The 21,232-nt window shown below is 30.8% G+C and overlaps 1 protein-coding gene across 1 annotated transcript in view; it reads left to right on the top strand.

Moving 5' to 3' along the window:
* Positions 1 to 21,232, top strand: part of Upf1 (Upf1 RNA helicase) — a 97,422-nt gene that overhangs the window by 17,345 nt on the left and 58,845 nt on the right. The window contains exons 5-11 of the mRNA XM_035375232.2: positions 1,633 to 1,771; positions 2,133 to 2,206; positions 8,887 to 9,059; positions 9,170 to 9,268; positions 9,593 to 9,701; positions 10,264 to 10,471; positions 15,062 to 15,208. Of these exons, the coding sequence (XP_035231123.1) occupies positions 1,633 to 1,771; positions 2,133 to 2,206; positions 8,887 to 9,059; positions 9,170 to 9,268; positions 9,593 to 9,701; positions 10,264 to 10,471; positions 15,062 to 15,208 (949 nt within the window). The remainder of the gene's footprint in view (positions 1 to 1,632; positions 1,772 to 2,132; positions 2,207 to 8,886; positions 9,060 to 9,169; positions 9,269 to 9,592; positions 9,702 to 10,263; positions 10,472 to 15,061; positions 15,209 to 21,232) is intronic.

Below are 21,232 nucleotides of genomic sequence, written 5' to 3'. Positions count from 1 at the left end.
GCAGAAATTATAAAATTAAAAATATGAAACTGTAATTTATGAAATAAAGAGCAATTATGATCTAAAGGTTATCAAAATTTACAAAAAAAAAAGGCTTAATATTTATTTGTTTACTTTATTAAACATTTCTTTCAACGCGTGCATGCGTAAAGCATACATTACGCATAGTCGAAATTATAAAATTGCAACCAGAAAACTATTTGATGTGTATTCGTCATATTTATAATGACGAGGAATTTGATTTAAATCATATCAAAGACGCATTACATCGAGATGAAATACTACATTTAGTAAGGAATTATAAGCCAAACAAAATAAAAACATCTGCCCTGAAGATAAGGATGGTGCTGACATATCAACTTCCAGTTCATTGCGTCCCCCCCCCCCCCCCGCAGAGCAGCATGAAAATGATAAACATATTTCAGAATGGTTAGAAAATCAAAGGATATGCCTTTATCCATTTTTTGCAGCAATTCCACTTTTTGTTTGATGAACATCGAAAGATGCTTTCGCTTTGTAGATCCTTTGGTAGCTCCAGAATCGGAAATTCTTTTTGACATAATGGAAAGTTCAAGCTTACTTCTATAAAATTGCTCTAACAGTCTGCAAAAAATAATAAGCCGGATTCAATTAGAAGATTAAGGAACAACGCAATCTGCAGCATTAACTGAAATAGATAATTAGATAATTTTAGCTTAGGTTATACCGTCCGTTATACATTAAATGCGTATGCGTAAAGGCATTATGCGTTAAAGTTTACGCATGCGCAGAAAGTTTGTAGCTTTGAGGTCCGGATTATGGATGTCTGGATTAAAGACTTTTGACTGTATATAAATGTCTTTGGAGTACCATAAATTACAGCTTAGCCTCTTATGACAACTATGCTGACTTTAACGTTGAATAACGTAGAACTTCTTTTCCTCAAAATGTAAATTACTTTAGTCTATGTCCATTAATAAATGACAACACTATGTCACTAAATATTTAAATTATATTGGACTTTTTAAAAATAAATTGAATGTCCTAGTGATTGATTCAGAACCATTTGAATCTACGATTCTCTATTTATGCATGGTGGTAAACATTGCTTTTTTTTTTTTAATATAATTATTTTCAGTTATGACTAAATTATTCCAGATTTATGTTTAAAACTGATAAAGCATACTAATTCCTCAAAGATGTTTCTTTAATGAAATGCACATCGGTGCTGTGATGATAATTATGCAGTGTTTTTCAGTGTGTGTACAAATAAAAAGTCTCACATTCTGTCACACATTTTCCGTTAAACTTTGAGGTAGCAGCACATAAATAATATACCTAACATTTGTAGCATTTTTAAGCATAAGGATTGTTGACTGATGTATATATGATATTTTAGTAAATTCCGTTTATGCTGTATATGCACATTTGTTTTTCTGTATCTCATATACATCATTTCTCACTCACTCTCTCTCTCTCTATATATATATAATATATAGCCTGCATAACCATCCTTTTTAAAAAGCTATCTCTGTCTTTTTCTCTCTTTATATTTTACTATTTAAAATCTGTTATTATAATGAAATACACTTTGTTTGAATGAAACATAAATTGTTTAACGCTATTTTGAATGCAATTTTATTTTTATGCTAGGGATCCAGATCAGTGGAAGCCTCTTATTAGTGATCGTAGTTTCTTAGCATGGTTGGTCAAAGTACCTCAGGAGCAAGAACAGTTGCGTGCTAGACAAGTAACAGCTCCTCAAATCAATAAACTAGAAGAACTGTGGAAGGTATGATTGGAATTTTATTATTTTACCACTAAATAATTATGTAAAAGGGAAATGTCTTAATGTATAAATGTGGATGTCTGCTTTTTTTTTCAATAGAGAATCAATTTATGGGTTACAGATTTTAGTACATTTAGAAAAACTATTAATTAAAAAGTTTTTTGTAAAGAAATTAGCATATTTATTAAATATAATTTTCATATTATATATATATATATATATATATATATATATATATATTAATTAATTTATACATTTTCTTTTTCCATATTACACCTTATAGCAGCAGTATTATAAATCCTATTTGCATAGAATTCATTAAGTTTCTCAGTATGACATAAATTATTGTAATTTTTTTTTTCAGGATAATGTTGATGCTTCGTTTGAAGATCTTGAAAAACCCGGAGTTGATGAGGAACCACAGCAAGTTCTTTTAAGGTACCATGTATTTTCACATCACAGATTCATTATTTTAATTTAGCAGGTATAACAGCTGTGGGAAAGAAATGACTACACATTTAATTTCCTACAATATTTTTCATATATCTGTATTTATCTATTGTTTTACTTAGTGAGCCTATATATATGTAAGATAAAAAAATTGTAAATCAGCTGTATAATCTAATTTAATCATAGCCTCTCAAGTCCTCATTTCTTATTTGGGTATTTCCTCTGTGTATTCTAAAAATATTAATAACTTTTCTGCTGTGTATCATTTCTAATGTCTCATGGTTTACGTAATGCTGATGACGTATATAATTCGGAACCTGAACTCAAAATTTCGAAAATTGAAACTTTTTCTCTTAATAAGCAACGTAAGTTTTCTCTTGGTGAACCTCCATATTGGATAGCTTTCTCTTGGTGAACCTGCGTATTGGATAATTGTTACCTCTGCTATTTCTGATGATGTTAAGATGGTGCTTCTGTACTCTTTCTATTGCAATAATATTAAAATTGTAAATGCTCCTGAATAAGCACGATTAGAGTGCCGAGTGAATTGCAGCCACAAATGTGAATTGAAATAAAAGTTAATATTTAATATGCCTCGACTGTCAAGTTTCATAGTTATGGATTCAACATTTTAGCATTCTACGCAATCAGAATTCTTCCTCTTTAGTATCGATCTGCGTTGTATGCTATCTACTATCTATGTGCTGTGCCTTCTGTGTTTGCGTCTGAAGTGTTTCTACACGAGTACTTCTACTACTTCTTCTTCAAGGTTGGCAGCTATCTGATTGTAACGAAAGTTTTCTGAAAAAGAAAAAACGTTTTTAAAGTTAGGGTGGATTATGCAGCAGTACATTTCGTGTGGGTAGTAATCACCCCCCCCCAATGTATGATTTTCTGCGTACATTTCGGTAGTTTTTCAAAGCCTTCAGTCCAGAAACTTTTATAGTTTCTCTCGAAATTTGAGCAAAATTATTTCATATTTGTTAATGATGCTTGTTTAAAAGCTGTCTGTGATAGTAAATTCATTCTGTTATCGTCCCTACAGATTTGGCATGTAAAGTCATGGGACTTTTTGTTTTTAATTTATGTAAGCGTACTGAGACTTTTAGTGAGGGACGTTTCCCTCTTTAAGAAATTAAAATTATTAATTTTTTACAAAAAGTATTCTATCCATAATATTGAAAATATTTTAATAAAAATACTCGTACCATACTTGAGAATCTCTGTATTTGGAAGTACATGTGTAGAATAAGTGTTTAAGGAAATAAAATCCATTGCTGAATGTTTTTTTAGACACACACACACATGCACATGCACACTAAGTAAAATATGAAATATGAAGCAAAATTATTCAACTTAATTATAATCAATTGGCAGTAGGCCTTAACTTCACAAATTTAAACATGCCCGCTTCAGAGACTTGCTTTGTATCATTTTGCATCACTCTTTAGCATGTTATGTCATTCTTTTTCTGCAGTTTCTCTGCAATGTGACATCTTTATTGCAATCGCTGTTCAGGATTAACATAATAGTTTCAGCCATAAATAGGATGTCTGTCTGCTTTGCCTTCTATCTTTATTGTCTAAAATATTCAAATGTCTAAAATAAAATTTTCAAATTGGATTCGATGCCATTGACTGAAAAAGAAGTTGGTTTCATCTTCCTCAAAAATTTCATTATACATACATTCATACATGTACTTACATATTAGAGCTGATTAGTGGTGTTTTACATTCATATATCAGTATCCATGGGTCCAGTTATCTTCACAATGGGGGCTAAATTCTTTTGAAATTTTAAAATGTACACAAAATAGCAAGCAGCATATGCCCGTAAGACAGTCACTGGTATAAACTAAGCACTATGTTCTCACAGTTATCACCAAAAAAAAAAAAAAAAAAAAAAAAAAAAAAAAAAAAATGCATGTTTTTAGACTTTCCTAACATATTAAGTAAAGGGAGGGGGGATGATAATGCTCATCCTCAGAGCCCTGTGCATTTTCTCAGCTTACAGGTTACTCCTCAAAACTGCACTTTTTTTGCATGCTGGCCATAAAAGTGTCAACAGGGAACATTGTCAAACAAGGTCAAAACATCTGGCTCCATGTACACAGATTCTCCCAGTAAATTTCTGCTTTTAAAACTTTAATTTCTTTCACCCACCAGCGACTGAGCGGTAAAGTCACAGAACACTGGTAGTTTGGTCTGAGGCATCCCACGAACGTGATGGCTGCGTGGGTGTTTTTCCCCATGTGTAATGCGTATACAAACCAGTTTCTCTTAGAAAGTCCTCCATGAAGGCATCCCTTCCCCTAGGCAGATAGCTCTCAAGGCTTTGCCGTAATCACATAAACCAAACCTCTCAGCTTCTCTTTTAACAATTTATGACGTTCAATATTAGAAATTTTTCATTTATGTTACAATGACTTCCAAGTATAAGAGCTGATGCTGCCAATGTTACTAAATTTAAGAGAAGGCATGATGTCTTATCCGTTAATGAGAACATTCAGAGTGTAATTTTTTCATGATTGTATTAATACAGTATATAAAGTAATAATACTGTATGGTAGATTGTATTATTATTCATTAATAATGATAATACTGTACAGTGCGAAATTTATCAGTTAAACTACGTCAAATATGTATATTATTCTGTTTTACCATAGCATTCACTGTTATTTGTAGTGTCATATATGCACAGTATGTTCTGGAACAAATTATCCATAGATGTACTTGTTACTTCTTGTTAAAATGGCCACTCACTTCCAAAACTGGCAAACCTCACATAAGTCTTCATTTAAGCCGGCATATTTAATCACCAGATGTAGTTTTTAATGTACCAGAATTTAGATAACCTCTTTCAAACATAAATCCAGAAGAAATGTTGATAACTGAGTCTACAGAGAAAATGCTACACACACACACACAAAAAAAAAAAAAAAAAAAGGGGGGGGGTGGTTTGACAGATTCTCAATGGAAACTAAGGCAGCAGCGTAGTCACCTCATAATGAAATTTAAACTGTGCAAATTCCTTTTTTCTCCCATGTAATCTTCAGACTAATTTTTCGTGAATAAATTCTCTTTGATCTGAAGTGTTTCTGTATACGTTCCTGCTAAAAAAAGGAGCAACAAAGGCAGAACGTAAAATAAAACAAACTATTGAATTGATATGCATGAAATTAATCCAAGAGGTTCATGTAGCGTTACTAGACCACATAGCAAACAGTGAAGCAAAGAGATTCAAAAACATATTATGACCATCACATTGTGAAAGACCAAATGGGTTACTAATTTTATCTGCGAGATTATGTGCACTTTTATTGGTAATTTAATATTCATTGTGTTTAAAAGCATTCTGACAAAAATTTTTCTTCCTTCCTTGTTGTTTTAAATATAATCTTAAAAACAAATCAAATAAAAAAAGTTCAAGAGTATAGCTTAATATTTAATTAGCTGTTCTGAATTAAATGCATTTTACCTTAAATTATGCATTTAACTTCAAATCATACTGCACAGTTTGCAAACCTCCTGTAGTCACTTGTCTGCATGGCATGGAAACCTTCCGATTTTTATATTTCAGATTTGGCAACTATGATATTACTTGTTTTGTATACTAGACCATTGAAACATGCCTTTTGTGTGTGTGTTATTATTACAACAGTCATTAGGTTTTTTTAGCAAAATATTCATGTTAACTTATATATTTTGTGTTCTTATTTCAAAAGCTCTGTAAAAAACAACAACCTATTGTCACATTTCTGAATTAGATTTTGAAGCATTAGATATCTGTTCAGAGTTTAGTATCAGTCGAAGTTGCTTTACACTATTGAAATTTAATATAATGTAGAGCAGGGATGGGCAGACTTTTTCAGGGTACGGGCTACTTCTAATTTTTTCAAGTTGTTACAGTCCACCCAGTGACGTAGGGGTGGTGAGCTAAAAAAAAAAGTCTACCATATTTATTATAACTTAATAGTAAATATGGAATATGTATTTACCTATCTAACCTAGAAAAACTTACTCTTTTAAAACCGCGTTTAAATCAGAACGCAAGATACAAACTTAATAATGATAGTCACAAATATAATAATTTCAAATTATGGCATTTCTTATCAAACAATTCAAAATACATTAAAAAAGAAATAATTGTCACGAAGTTCGTTCTTGTAGTTAGTAGAAGACTTCGTCTGTATACTGTCTGCTAGTCTTGAATATGTCGATACATAATACTAACTGGTAATCGTGCACAGGATTCTAAGTGATCGTTTGCGAGACGGGAATGATGTGTTGTCTTAATTATATTCATCATTGAAGATGCAGATTCACATAGATATGGAGAGCCAAAGAACGATGTTTAATGAAAAGTAACTTTTTTTAAAGTTCAGATACATTACTTTGGTCATTAGATTCCAAAAGTTATTATGTGCTTTTGAATTTATGTCATTTTGAAGGAGAAAGACTTTTTTTCCTCAAGAGATAAAGAGAATATATAATTTGTATTTTCAGTTATTTCTTCGACATCAGTATTGCCAAATGTAACACATGAATGTCACAATTCGTTCTAGTCTAATAAATTCTTGAAAACGTCTCTCAAATTCAGAATGAAACTCATCATAATATTTATCTCTGTTTAATGTACCTCCGTTTTTAAAGAACTCATCAGAAATTTTTTAGTTTATTCTTCATCAACTAGGGAGATATTAGCTTGCTTTTGAAAGTATTAACAAATCCAATCAATTTTACTATTGTGTGATTTTTTTTTTTTTCCCTTGCAATTGTAAGTTCAGTTCATTAAGATAGCTTTTTATATCAACAACAAAAGCTAAATCCATCAACCAAACGTCATCACTAAGTTCAATATATACTCTATCATTTGATTCCAAAAAATTTTTTACCTCTTATAGTAGGTCCCTGAATCTTTGCAAAAATATATATTTTGACTTAACCAGTGAACATCTGCATGATATAACAATTCTCTGTAATCAGATAATTTTCTTCTAATTGGGCCTGGAACATTCTTTTCTGAAGACTTCCTCCTCGAATTAAGTTCACAATTTTCATGCAGATTCCAATAACATGATGAATATTTAGAATTTTATAACAGAGGGCCTGCGTATGAATAATGTAATGATAAGAACGGAAATGCGGTATGTCATTTCTGATACACATAGCTAAAAATCCATTGATATTGCCGGTAATTGATGGGTCCCCACCAGTTCTCACTGATACAGCTTTGTGAATTGGAATTTTTTCCCTCCTCTATGTATTTTTTGAAGGTGCAGTAAACATCTTCACCTCGGGCTTTCTTTTTTAGAGGTAATATTATTAATAATTCTTCTTTTACACTCATATCCTAAATAATAATAATAATAATAATAAAACTTATAAAAGTGCAAAGCTGAGCTCATATCAACCATGTCCGTAGATTCACCAAACTGCAAGGAAAAGCAAATACAGTTGATAATATTTTCAGTCAGTTGATCAGCCAGATCAGAACTCATCCATTCTGTATGACGTGTGATAGTTCTATGCGAAAGTTGTATGTCTTTAATTCCAGAAATAATTTCATTTTTGTTCTTGAATACAATAATGAATCACTGGCTTCCAGAAACGCTTTTCCATCATTTTTCCATCTGTGAAAGATTCCTTATGTTTTGCCAACACATGACTCGCACAAAAAGATTCAACTGTTGCAGCATTAGATATACTATTGAGGTTAAAAAAAATATTATTGTCTGATTGTGATTTGAATTCTTTTAACATTTGTTTGTGCAATCTGCTTTTTAGCAGAAAATCTGTATCAAAACTTCCATGCATACTTTTGAAATGCCTTTCAACGTTTCCTTTTTTTGGAAGTGCCACACTTGCATGACATACATAACACACACATTTTGCATTCACCATTGTAAAGAGAAACTGTTCTTCTCATTCTGTGTTAAAATTGTATGTTTTTCTTTTCTTAACATTTGTTTTCGACATTGTATCCCTCTTTTAAAGTACGACAGATTACTATTTTTACTATAAAAACACAAGTAACGCAAAATTATCAAGTTGAATGAAAAACTTTAGCGACTGCTAGAGCTTGGACAACGAGCAGCGAATGTATGTGAACCGATGAATCTGAAACCAACATATGTACTTAAGTGTCATCATGCTCTTCTAATGAAGATATATGTATTGTCTACACATTCATTGAATCATATACTTAAGTAAACACAGTCACATCCATTGTGAAAGCCGATTGTCCAGTCTGTCTGACGTCAGTGTTCCATAAATATATTTCTTTTAGTATGTGCATCTTAGGTCTTAGTAAAGGTGATCATACCAAAAAGTTTTGGTGATCCACCAGTCGATCATGATTGACTTAATGCTTAGCCCTGTATGTTGTAGACTATGCATTAAAAATTGGATTTATGTTCTGCAGTTCTCCATATTAAGACACAATAACACGCCAAATAAATACTAATTCAGAAGTCAAACAACAAAAATCAAAAAAATATCGAAACTAGTCCTGTGAAAATTTGGTAAATATAACGCTGATTTTTGTTGTTTGACTTCTGAATTAGTTCTCCATATGTATTTTGTTTTGTAATATTAAGTTAGTGTATCTCGGGTAATTAGATGGTGCATTAAATATTAAAAGTAAATATTTAAAATTTATATTCCTAGATATGAAGATGGTTATCAATATCAGAATATATTTGGCCCTCTTGTAAAAATGGAAGCTGACTATGATAAAAAGCTGAAAGAATCTCAGACACAGGATAACATAGAAGTGCGATGGGATATTGGCTTAAATAAGAAAATAATATCTTATTTTACTATAGCTAAGTCTGATACAGGTATGTTACAATAAATCTAATTTTATAACTTAAGTTATAATTTTATTTCTATGAACATTTTAATTTTGATTTTTAAAGATTAGTACTGAAGATGAATTTATATGTTGCAGATATGAGATTGATGCACGGAGATGAATTAAGACTTCGTTATCTTGGGGAACTGCATAAACCATGGTCTGGTGTTGGACATGTTATCAAAATTCCAGATAGTATCCTTTGATTTAAAAAAAGGGTTTGTTTTAATGTTCATCATTAATAATGTATTTTTTTAATGCAAGTAAACTCAGTGACATAAAACAGTGTTACAAGAATCTTAATAATCATTAAAGTATGCAATCTTTCGCTTTTAGTTAGTTATGATTAAATGGTTGCACTAAAATTAGTAGTTGTTTTAATCCTTTCTTTTCCCCATCATTTTATTGCATGTTTGAATTTTAAAATATTATTTTAGTGTTGTCATCTAAGAAAAACAAAATTTATATTTCTTTTACTTTGAAGTTTTTGTCATGAAATTGTTCTTAACTTTTTAAAAGATTACAGTGAGGAAGTCGGAATAGAAATGAAAACAAATCTTGGGGTTCCTTCAGACTGTACATCAAATTTTGTTGTTGATTTTGTTTGGAAATCAACATCATTTGACAGGTAATTGTTAATTCTTATTATCTCAAAATCATTCGGCAATATTTATTCTTCAAATCTCTGAATTATTGTGCATATGGTTGCTATTTCCATGTAATAATTAATAAGCTTTTAATGTAATAATTTTCTGTGTATTAATTAGCTTCTTAAATTTGCAGCTGGTTTATAAAGGGTCATGCCAGTTTTAACGTGATTATATCCTGTGGTTCCCAGAAACCATAGCATTATATTTCACCTAATCACTTTTCTTATTTAATAAGAGTAATGCGAAATGTGTTGATATTTTCTAAAATACTGAGCTAACAATATCATTTACATCTATAAAGTATCAGTTTTTCGCTTTCAGTTAAAGTAATTGAAAAGGATTAAAGTGTCTCCAAAATTTGTTACCATTTATTTCTGAATTATTTAAATGTTTTCTAAACATTTTTATGTGCCAGCATTACAGGAATGTTTATCTTTTGCTCATCTAATTTTAAATTATCTTCATTTTAAGTTATTATTGATAACATAATTTGTTTCATATGTATATAAAATATATTTCATTTTAAAATTTATTCAACAGGATGCAGGCAGCTTTGCGAAAATTTGCAGTTGATGAAACATCAGTTTCTGCTTACATCTATCATAAACTGTTAGGCCATGAAGTAGAAGATGTAGTAATGAGATGCCAGTTGCCAAAGCATTTCTCTGCTCCTAATTTGCCAGAACTGAATAGGTCTCAAGTGTATGCTGTGAAGCATGCATTACAGCGACCTCTGTCATTAATTCAAGTGAGTTCTTATCTTTTATGTGTGTCTGTGTATATGTCTTCAAATATTTAACTTTTGAGTATCAGTTATAACACTTTGATAGATATAAGAATAATACCTGCTCCACTTAAAAAAGAAAAAGCTGATGTGTACACCACATGACTTTCATGTATAGAATATTAAATTATACGCATTTTTTTCTGAATTTCATTTAAACTCACTGAATCTACTTCGTCGATAGCGCATAAACCAGGATAGAATACATGCACTCTTTAAAATTTACTATATTTACCATAGTGACGCTGCCACTAATTTCACTTAACAGCATTACATCTCATTTATTTTATAACTCGGAATGTACAAAAATTATATAATCTGTAGAATTATCTAATCGTTGCCGCATGTTCTATTCAAATACTGTAATAAATCTAAAATGTTGTATTAAAGAAATTAAATAAAAAAGAAAGTTTTTCACAGACGATTCAGTGCCACTTGCCTAATGTGCATGCACTACTCGTAAGCATTCTCCTCTGGCCAAGACAGACTGGCGACTCGTTTTACTGCTAACAGGAAATACTTACTTCCTTGAATTTCATTAAAGGTATATTTCTCATTCAGTTAATTCAGTTTTCACTTCGCGGCAAGGCAAAAATATGTACAAACTCAAGATATTTTCATTAAAAATTGAAAGATATAGGAAAACATAAAGTAACAAGCACATTTAAAAGAGTTAAATTTTTTTTTTTTTTTTGCTAAGTTTCTAATGTAAACAAATAAGGCTACTATGGTAAAAAGAAAGTTGGGCTTAGCTGCATTTAAACAAGTTTTAAATTGTTGATAATTCTTTAAATATTGCATGCAGATTAACTAAAAGTATAAAAACCTTAACCAGAAGATAAGAACAACATAATTCAATCATTTTTAAAATTTTTTTAAAAGCAAAAAATTTCCAATTTACAAACATAAGAATAAAAAAAAAAAAAAAAAAAAAAAAAAACTGAGCTCACTGAGCCAAGAAACAGAGTGGGTATATATGTATTTATATACTTTTGGTACGGTCGATTGCAACCAAAAAGGGAGGTGCACATCTACGTGTTATAGGAGTCCTATGTACAAAATTTCAACATTCTGAGGCTGCTCGTTTTTGAGTTATGTGAGATATGTATGTACAGATGCCATGAAAAACACTCATCTGAATCCATTTTAAATCAGTTTTATAATTTGTTTGGAGAAATAAAGTCCTTTATTCTATCATTGCATACAGATGTCATGCAAAAACATTGTTAAATTACATTTGATAGCGGTCAGAATGAATATTTTCATTGAAGTATGGTACCCAGAATTTTTCGTGGTTACAATAATTCCTTTACTTAGTACAAGGAAGTTTAAAAAAAAAAAAAAAAAAATTAAGACTTTACATCACACACAAAGGAGTATTTCTTTTAACATTTTGTGTGTTACCTTTATTTATAGAAGGTCGTGTTCTTCACACTTAGGCCATAAAATTCAATACAACAGCAATTTCGCAAAATAATTTTAAAATGAGCACATCTTTATGATTTCTGATACACTGTCTTGCAGGCTAGAGATAAAAACTTTTTTTCATACAGTGTTGCCATTTCTCACTTTGAAATCTCTGAGTTTAAATCAAAAACTTACAAATACTTTACAAAATATAAAAAAGAAAAAAAGATTTAAAAGAGCATATCTTTAGAATTTCCGATACACAGTCTTGCTTGCTGGAGGTAATTTTTTTTCTTTCTTCATACAGTGTTGCCATTGCTCGTTTTGAAATCTTTGAGTTTCTTAATGAAAAGCTTATAAATGCTTTACAAATTCTGAGATAAAGCAAATTTCAAATTTTATTTGGGTGGAGTTTTTTTTTTTTTTTTTTTTGTTTTTTTGGGTTATTCAAAATTTGATATCTCTAGGTACTGTTGTTGTAGTATCACAGTGCAAGAAACATGCATACATGTATGCTTATTCTTCATTGTTTAATTTCTTTAAAACTTTTGGCACACTACCTTTTAAAGTTGGAATTTTGACAAGGTGAAAAAAAAGGTAGGCAGTCTAATCAGGCCTGAAAGACTGCCTACCTTTAAAAAAAAAGGATAAAAAACACTAGATTCTGAATAGCATAGCAGATTTAGTATTACCCAGGGTGTGACAGGAAGGCCTGCTACTCTCCCCCCTAAAACGCTGTTCTTGGTTATATGATGATTACTTGCATATAAATGAAAAAAAAAAAAGTAACTTTGGTATATGATTGTTACATTATTTACATTTCTTATTTACACTTTCATCTGTTTCCCCCCCCCCCTCCATAGTGGTACTTTTTGAAGAAAATAACACCACCTTTGAAAAATCACAACCTAACATTACATATTTTGCACATGTACCAGGATCCGTATCAGATTCACTATCTGAAGGCAATTTTTGTAGCCAGCATATCTGAAGGCAATTTTTGGTCAGCCCTTTCTGATCCATTTAGAAAATAATTAAAAATCTGAAAAAAAAAAATAAACCAGTATTATATCTAGAATTATAAATTATAAAATAAACGTCTACAACTCAAAACTATCAAAGTGTAGCGCTAACAAAAGTTCTTTGAACTAAAGCAAAAGAGAACTGCTCAAGTGAAAAAAACCAAACAGCTAAAGGATAAAATTACCCCTGACCTTTAGAAAATCACTCCAACAATTTCTTCTTTCTTCACTCCAACACAACCAAACCTCCCCTAAAAAAAAAGGGGGGGAGACAGAAACAAAAAAAAAAAAAAAAATGAAACACAAATGTGGATTCACCTTTTTATTGTGACTATGCTGACTGATGAGCTGCAGAGAAACATAGATACAGTTGATGTTCTTGTCCTGGTCTCTCAATGAGCCCACGCTGGGCTTACCTGATGTTCGCCATTCAATTTTAGGCAAGATTTCAAAGTAGAAATTAAAAACTAATGTTGAATAAGAATAAGGAGATTAACATGCAGCCAAGAAAATAACACAGAAATTTATTTTCAAACAATTCCTTTTATATCCTAAAAAAATCTAGAAGATTTTTTTGAAAAATGAGACTCTTTAAAAACTAAACATGGCTAAAATATATGGACTGGTTTGTGTTGGGCTGCCATCTTCTATAAATAAAGAAGGATCAGAGTAACGTATAAATCCTTTTCCATTCAATTTTTCTGTGTGTACAGGAGGAAATTTTTAGGTGTGCCCAAATGCCAAAACGAAATTAATTGCCTTTCTGGGGTAATTGTCCTTTTGGGCAGAAAAATTGCTCATATATAAGACTAATGAATTTTTAATTATGTCGATTCTTGAAATACCGATGAATACCAGCAATTTTATAATCATTTACAGCTAGGGTAAAAATATATTTCAGGGTGCCCCTTGGCAAAAATTGGTGGTTGGCCAGCAAGGCACAGTTTCAAGATGGCCGCTACACAAAACCAAAATAACAAGTCAAAAAACTGCACAAACTCTTGTGTTCATGTGCACATCAATCTATTTTCACTAAAAAAAAAAAAAAAAAGAAAGAAAGAAAAAAAAAAATTGCATGAACTCGGCATTGCGCGCTCTCTTGACCTTGTCCATGTACACATCGATCCATTTTCACTTAAAAAAATCAGGAGAATGATGATGTCATGTAATCTTAAAACAAAGTTACTCATCACCAGAATTGAACAAAATTTGTAGCCAATCAAAGCTCAATAAATTGCATTTTAAATTACGCTGTGAAATAACATAAAAAAGGAAATACATGTTATCTCATATACACACTACAAAAAATAAATAATGACTTGCCATATTTAGAAATTTCTGTGTTTTCAGTCTGTGACACGCAAAATTCCTTAACAACATCGAAAAACTTTCTAAAATTATCTGAATTACGGTATGTATACTGCCATCACCACATAAATTCACAAAAGTAAGAGTAAAAAATATCCTCCGCAGTGCCGAACTGTCAGTGGCATTTTTTGCATGGATCTTTCTTCCAACAAACACATTCAACGCCGCTGAACGATCTGTGCGTTCAACGATACACATTTTCTTCGTACAAACAAGTACATTTCCTCTATACAAACAGGGCACACACTTCGTAGAAACAGGACGACTTCTAAGTAAACCTTCGTTTATACAACCAATCAATTAATGCTTTTTTTCCCCCTTTCCTCCCAAATCGTACAGAAACTTCAGAATTATCTCATCACATACAGCCATTTTACAATGTAAATCACTTCCTGACTGACATCCAATGCAGAAATAAGCCCATACAAATATTTTCCCATTAGTCAAATCCATGACAATCCTGCAACCAATTATGTCAGAATAGGGTTTTCATAACATTCAACTACTCAGGTTACCATAAATGAAACAACAACCTGGCAAAGATTGAAGGGGCACCTTAAAATATAGACTAAGCACAGCTAGTTCAAGTGTGTGTAAAGTATTCAAATTAATGATTTTGTTTACAAACAAAAAATAATCTGTGGTTAGAAAATAAAATATTTGTTATTTATTTACTTAGAAATTTCTGCACACATTTTTTTTTTTAAAATTTAAAAATGCATAATATTCTTAAAGTTTTGTTTACTTTAAAATATAGGGGCCACCAGGTACTGGTAAAACAGTAACATCAGCTACAATTGTATATCATCTGGTACGTCAAAGCAACGGGCCAGTCTTGGTTTGTGCACCTAGTAATATAGCTGTTGATCAGCTGACAGAGAAAATTCATCGAACTGGGTTAAAGGTAAAGATGTAAATAATTCTTAAGTGCATTGCTATAAAATATAAATGAGATTTATTTAATTTAATTTTTGATAAAATAGTAAATTAACCAGTCTGGAATACAGAAGACAAAGGAAATGAAAGGTTTAAATATTTATAAAAGCTTGTTATGAAGATGTAAAAATCCATTTTTAAAAAATTTAGAGGAGTGATGATGAATTAAGTTTTTAATCATCCATTTTTTTTTTTTTTTTTTTTTTTTTTTTTTTTTTTTACAGTATCATTGATTGCTTCATTTAAAAATTTCGTTATTTCTTTGTTTGATAATTAAATTAAGCCATGGAAAATATGTTTCATGTTAAAATACAGGCTATTTTATCTTTCAGTTTATATTGAAAGAAATTTTGGTGTCAAAGCAGCCGTAGCACATGATTTAGCAAAATTTGGTGATATTTAAAATTAATTTAGCAAATACTAGAAAATATGGCAGCCTTCAAAAGAGGAAAAACACGCTTTGGGAACATCATAAATAACATTTATTTTTATTGAATGAAAAATAATATTTATTTACATCTGTTGCCAAATTATGGCTTCTAAATAGAATAAAATTTTTTATCTCATCATATATATTACTGCTACATAAATTCACCATTCATTTTTGTCTCCCCTCCTTTTTTTTTTTTTTTTTTTTTTTCATTTGGCTTGCATTAGTGTAATTCGATGTGGATATTTATGCCAGACGTTGGACCTACAAATTTCTATTTATAATTAACTGTCAACTACTGAAAATCAATCTTTTCCGATTCTTCGCATTAATAAGCAATGCCAGCTATTGAAATATATAATATTTCCTTTATTTACATATTTTTTTAATCATCTCCATTAGAGTATTGGCACTTGTTCTAGAATTTACACAAAGAAATATTCATTCATTTTCCTGCAGATTCCTCAAGAAATCAATACTTTGGGTAAAATTCTGCTTAAAGAATATATTTTCTTTGATCTCGTGTTTTTTTTTTTTCAGGATCTTGTGTTTCTACCAATTTTATTAAGAATATTTCATCAAAAACAAGCAACAAACTTCTCTCGTACAGTTGTTTCAATCAATAGCTGTCTTTTTACTTATATTTAACTGTCCATTTTACTATTACTTGGAAGTTCTTCAGCCCAGCAATATATGAAGCACAAAGCAGTAAGAAAAGGAATCTTGGAACCTTCAAACCAGTTACCCCCAAGATCTTTTTTCCCATGAGTTGTTTTATAACTCCAAATAATCTGCTTCCCTATAAAAAATTTCATTTTCTAACCGTTTCCTTGGTATACAGAATTCAGTACTGTTGGAAGAAAATCACTGTTTCTTTTTCAATAAGTTAAATATGGTTAACATTTTAGAGAAAACATTGCAATGAGGAATACAAAAGAATGAATGAACAAAATATCACGAAGAACCTAATGTTTATTTTAAAATTGATGGAATGTTGGAACACTTCAAAGAGAAAATAATTAATGATAAAATATTATGTGTTTAAAAATTAGCATGAAAGTATAAAATGTAATTTATTATAAATATAACAAAAAATTTACTGCTGCTTTTTAAAATGCCAAACATTTTAAAGAAAACATACAAACATTGCAATTGAAATATCCTGAAATCAAATCCCTTCTAGCTTGAGAATTGAGAGATTAAATTTACCATGCTTGGCAATTAATCTTTCGATTTTGGTGATTGACTGATGTGGCCAAATATAATCCTGAAGTATCTATTAAAATTAATTTGATTGAAGATGCATTGAATTTCACATTAGTAGACACTCACAGGAGAAGGATTTTTATCCATTATTATGGAATATCTGCTAAATTGGTATATAACACCCAAAAATGAATTTGTTGTACACGATCTTAAAATTACTGTGATGAGAATGCAGTAATATAAGTAACACAAAAAATAATTATATATAATGAATTAAATGTTAGCAAATGAAGTATAAAAATGAATAATAACTACCTCTTTTTTAATAAAGGAAATGTAGCCAATTATTAAAAATAATCTATATAAACAGTTTGTTTTGCTAATATATATTTGCTGCAATAGTTTTTCAAAGATGAAATGATTTAATTCAGTAGTTGCACTGATTACATGAGGATTTCTATGGTTGAAGAACTATTACCCTATACAGTCTTATAAAGTCCATGAAGGTAGAGCATTTCTGATTTCATAAATTTGTATGTTTCTTTCAACATCTTCTTTTCACATATTTAATTTTTCTTTTTGTAATCTTACAGATTTGGTTCTTTGGTACTAATTTCAGTTGTGCATTATAAAGTTATGGCTGCTAATATTTTTTCATTCCTTAAAATTTTCTTATAATATTTTTAATTTTTATATAAGTATTTTAACTAATGATTTATTTGAAAAGATAAACAGATGGTCACTTTAATCAATAGAATTATTGATTTTGTTGATATAGGTATAAATTCTGATACCCAGTATGCAAGGCAATTTAACTTTTTTTTGGGGAATATTTGTTTAATTTAAAGCATTGATTTATATACTAATGTTGTGAAGCTGAAAATTGCGGGTTGTTAAACTTTTACAACTGTAACGCAACTTAATACATGGTATCAGATACACACACACACAAGGCAATAAAATTTTAAAGATACACATTTATTGATTTCTAGAATAATATTATATTACTACATATTAGATAACTAATCAGTCAATCCTACCACATATTTAACTATAAAAAAGTAGCATATAATGTCATACACAATTACACCTTATAATAATTAATAAAGCTTACGATGAAAAATAACACATATCTCATTCCAAAATTAACATACTCATATTAATTTGTAAGTTACTATTTTTGACATTCAATAGCTCACTAAATTAAGCTGGTAAACAAATCTTAAAAAACTTCACTTACAGACTTTAAATAACAGGTAATTAACTCAAACTTCTCTAATTGCCTCTCAGTTTACAATATATTACAAATGATTACTACTTAATTCCTGTATATTAATATAATTTAACATTACTTAATATGGATATATTTGTAAACAGAAAAAAAACAAGACCTAAAAAAAATTCACTCACAAAGTGAAGTTCATACATCTGACTCCAGTTTGTCAGGAAAGCCATCATCGACTAATTAATACGGAGTTTTAATAGTTCAACAGATCGTCAACTTATTTCGTTGATCTTCAAAGAAATTCACAAAACCTGGGAAAAATGTGGGAACTAGACCCCCCCCAGCTAACAAGCGGAAACTAGCGATAAAAAAACCTCAGTTACCTAAGCTTACAACAACCCGCACTGTCTTGAAGGAAAAAATTGCAACTATAACAAAGCGAAAGCAAGTGAACACGAAAAAGCCGATTTACGACCTTCGGCCCAATTTAGTAAAAGCCCCAGCGAAAAAAGCGAACTATGCCCTAACTGCTTCCACTGTTAGTAAAAGGCCATAAACCAGGTGTCTCCTTGCAACCATTTCCTGTCTTTGTTACACTACAGTTTTAAGAATAACTAGCAAATAAATTGTTGGTGATAGTTCCGTTCATAATATATACAAATATAATCTGTAAATATTATTTAAAAAAATATAATGTAACTAGCTAAATGAAGCTTTAACAATTTAAGAATATAAGGAACGAATATAAATAAAAATACATGAAGAAAGGATACTTAAAAAAAATATTAATATAATTAAAATTCGCAACATAACACTAAAAATATGGCTTAAATATATAATCGCATGCAAATGTATTAATAAAATAATATTGGAGTGTATGTGCTTGTGCAAATTTGATAATATGTAGAGGGTGTCCAGGAAAAAAGTTCCTGATTTCAAAATTAAAAATCTCGAAAACAAAGATCGATCGAGAAATACAAGTGGTATATTTATTATGAAAGTTGTAAGATTGTTCTACAGAAGTTCCGAAATAATAGTTACAAAAGTTGCCAACAGATGACACTGTATGTTGTATGGCTTGCATCAACATACATAAATAAGCTCATCCTCTGCAAGCAGTCTTTGTAATTGCATCATGATCTTTTCAAAATGTCCACTACTCACAATACTAAAGAGTGGGTGCAAATTTGCTATCGCATCCTGAAGTGTCTCAACGAAAATGGATTCAAATGCCACACAGATCGACGTTTCAAGTTTGTCCAGCATGATATGGTTCCAGTAAAGTGTCTTTTAGTGTGCTGCACAAACTAGGCACATGGAATCAGATTAGGTGAATATGGAGGCCAATCCATGCCCTGTGCCAGTAAATTTGGAATAAACCTACGCAATGGACTTTTTCAAAGTATTCTTCAAGAAAGTGAAACACCTTTTTGGTGCGTTGTGGTCGATCTCCATCTTGCATAAACCTATCATTGCTTGGTTGGATCCTCAACAGCTAAACTGTGTAGTGACAAATTTTAATCTTCATTAGCATAAAAAAAGGACCAATAATGCTGCTCCTGCTTACTGCAGCCCAAACAATAAATTGGGAGGTTGCAATGGTTTTGTTTCACACAAATGAAGATTTTCAGAACATCCAAATCACCAGTATGAATCTATTCAGGTAAACGTGTGCTTCATGTGTGAACCAGATGCAGCAAGCATCGAATCCTTCATTATCAATCATTGTGAGAATCTGGTTTGCAGATTCAGCCTCTTTGTCATTCGGGTATTGCATGGTGACTTTATATTTTGAATGGAAATATGTCTAAGCTGTTCTCAACATTTTCTGTGTACTAGAACACTTCAAACCAGTCTCTGCTGCATAATTCTTCAGATGGATTTCCTTGGTTTTTGCTGAATAATTCCAGAAACAGTGGCGACATTTTAAGGAATAACTATGGTTTGCCTGCGACCAACATTCTCTACAACGCTGCCTATCCATTAGAATTTGGCGAAGAGCTTGCGAATGCTTTTCACAATTGGTCTTTTGGGAACATAAAATAGTGTTTGAAAACAATGCCTTGTTGCCATAGGACTGTGTTCTAACCTGTGGTATTCCAGGACCAGAAACACACATTATTCAGCGGAATACATGATTTCAACCTCTTCTTTTGGTATGCTAACCTACTTCCACTTTTCAACAGTGGAACTGATCGTTCGTACGTCTTTCTTTGTACATAGTGCATATGCACTACGTGTTGCGATTACAGCGGAATCTGTTGGCAGCTTTTGTAATTATTTCAAAACTCATGTACACCATTCTTACAGCTTTATTAATAAATATACCACTTGTTGTATTTCTCTATTTTGAAGATTTTTAATTTTGAAATCGGGGATTCCTTTGTTGGACATCCGATAGCTAGACCTTGTTTAGGAGTGTTGGATGCTGTTACAGTAGCTATGTGTTCATTTAAAGAGAACCTGATTTGATTAACTGATGGTATTTATTAATGTTAATACCTTTATATAATTTGTTTTCTTTAATCATAATTTTTGTTTTAGAATACTTTTCTGAGAATTAGCTGGGTATTTAGCAAGGTTATTGAAATTTTGAATGTTGAAGGTATAATATTGTTAAAAAATATTGCATAAGATGGCCTGTCATCGATAACTGAAATATTAGAATAGTTGTGTTTATTTTAATCATTAATTGTCACCAGAAATCATAGTAACCTTTTTTTTGGAGGGAGGGGGGAGAAATTTAGAATCTGGTAATTATTATCAAGAAAAAATTTTTCCCGTTTTTTTATGTTTTTTTCTGAAACCTGTAACCGGATTATTTTATAGGTTTTCCAACAATGAAATATTCTTGGATTTCTAGCTTTTTTTCTTGCCCCTGCTACAAATATCTGTATTCTTCTAACTCTTGATAGATGCTAGTTTTCATCTACACTGCTGGCCATTAAAATTGCAACACCAAGAAGGAATGATCTGACGAATGTCAAAATCACATGAAAGGAAGAAGAAGTTGGGATATGCAAATGATTAGTATTTCAGCGTATTTAGACAATGCAGGAGAGAGCTGTATAAAAGAAAAGTTGTGTAGTGGACTTCTCATTTGAAAAGTGCTTTGTAACTTTGGAATTTAC

This window comes from Stegodyphus dumicola, chromosome 2 (assembly GCF_044657685.1).
Source record: "Stegodyphus dumicola isolate Sdum_Otavi_A_Nest chromosome 2, ASM4465768v1".
NCBI lineage: Eukaryota > Metazoa > Arthropoda > Arachnida > Araneae > Eresidae > Stegodyphus > Stegodyphus dumicola.
Note: the sequence above shows the minus strand (reverse complement) of the source record. Positions and strands in the feature narration are given on the sequence as shown.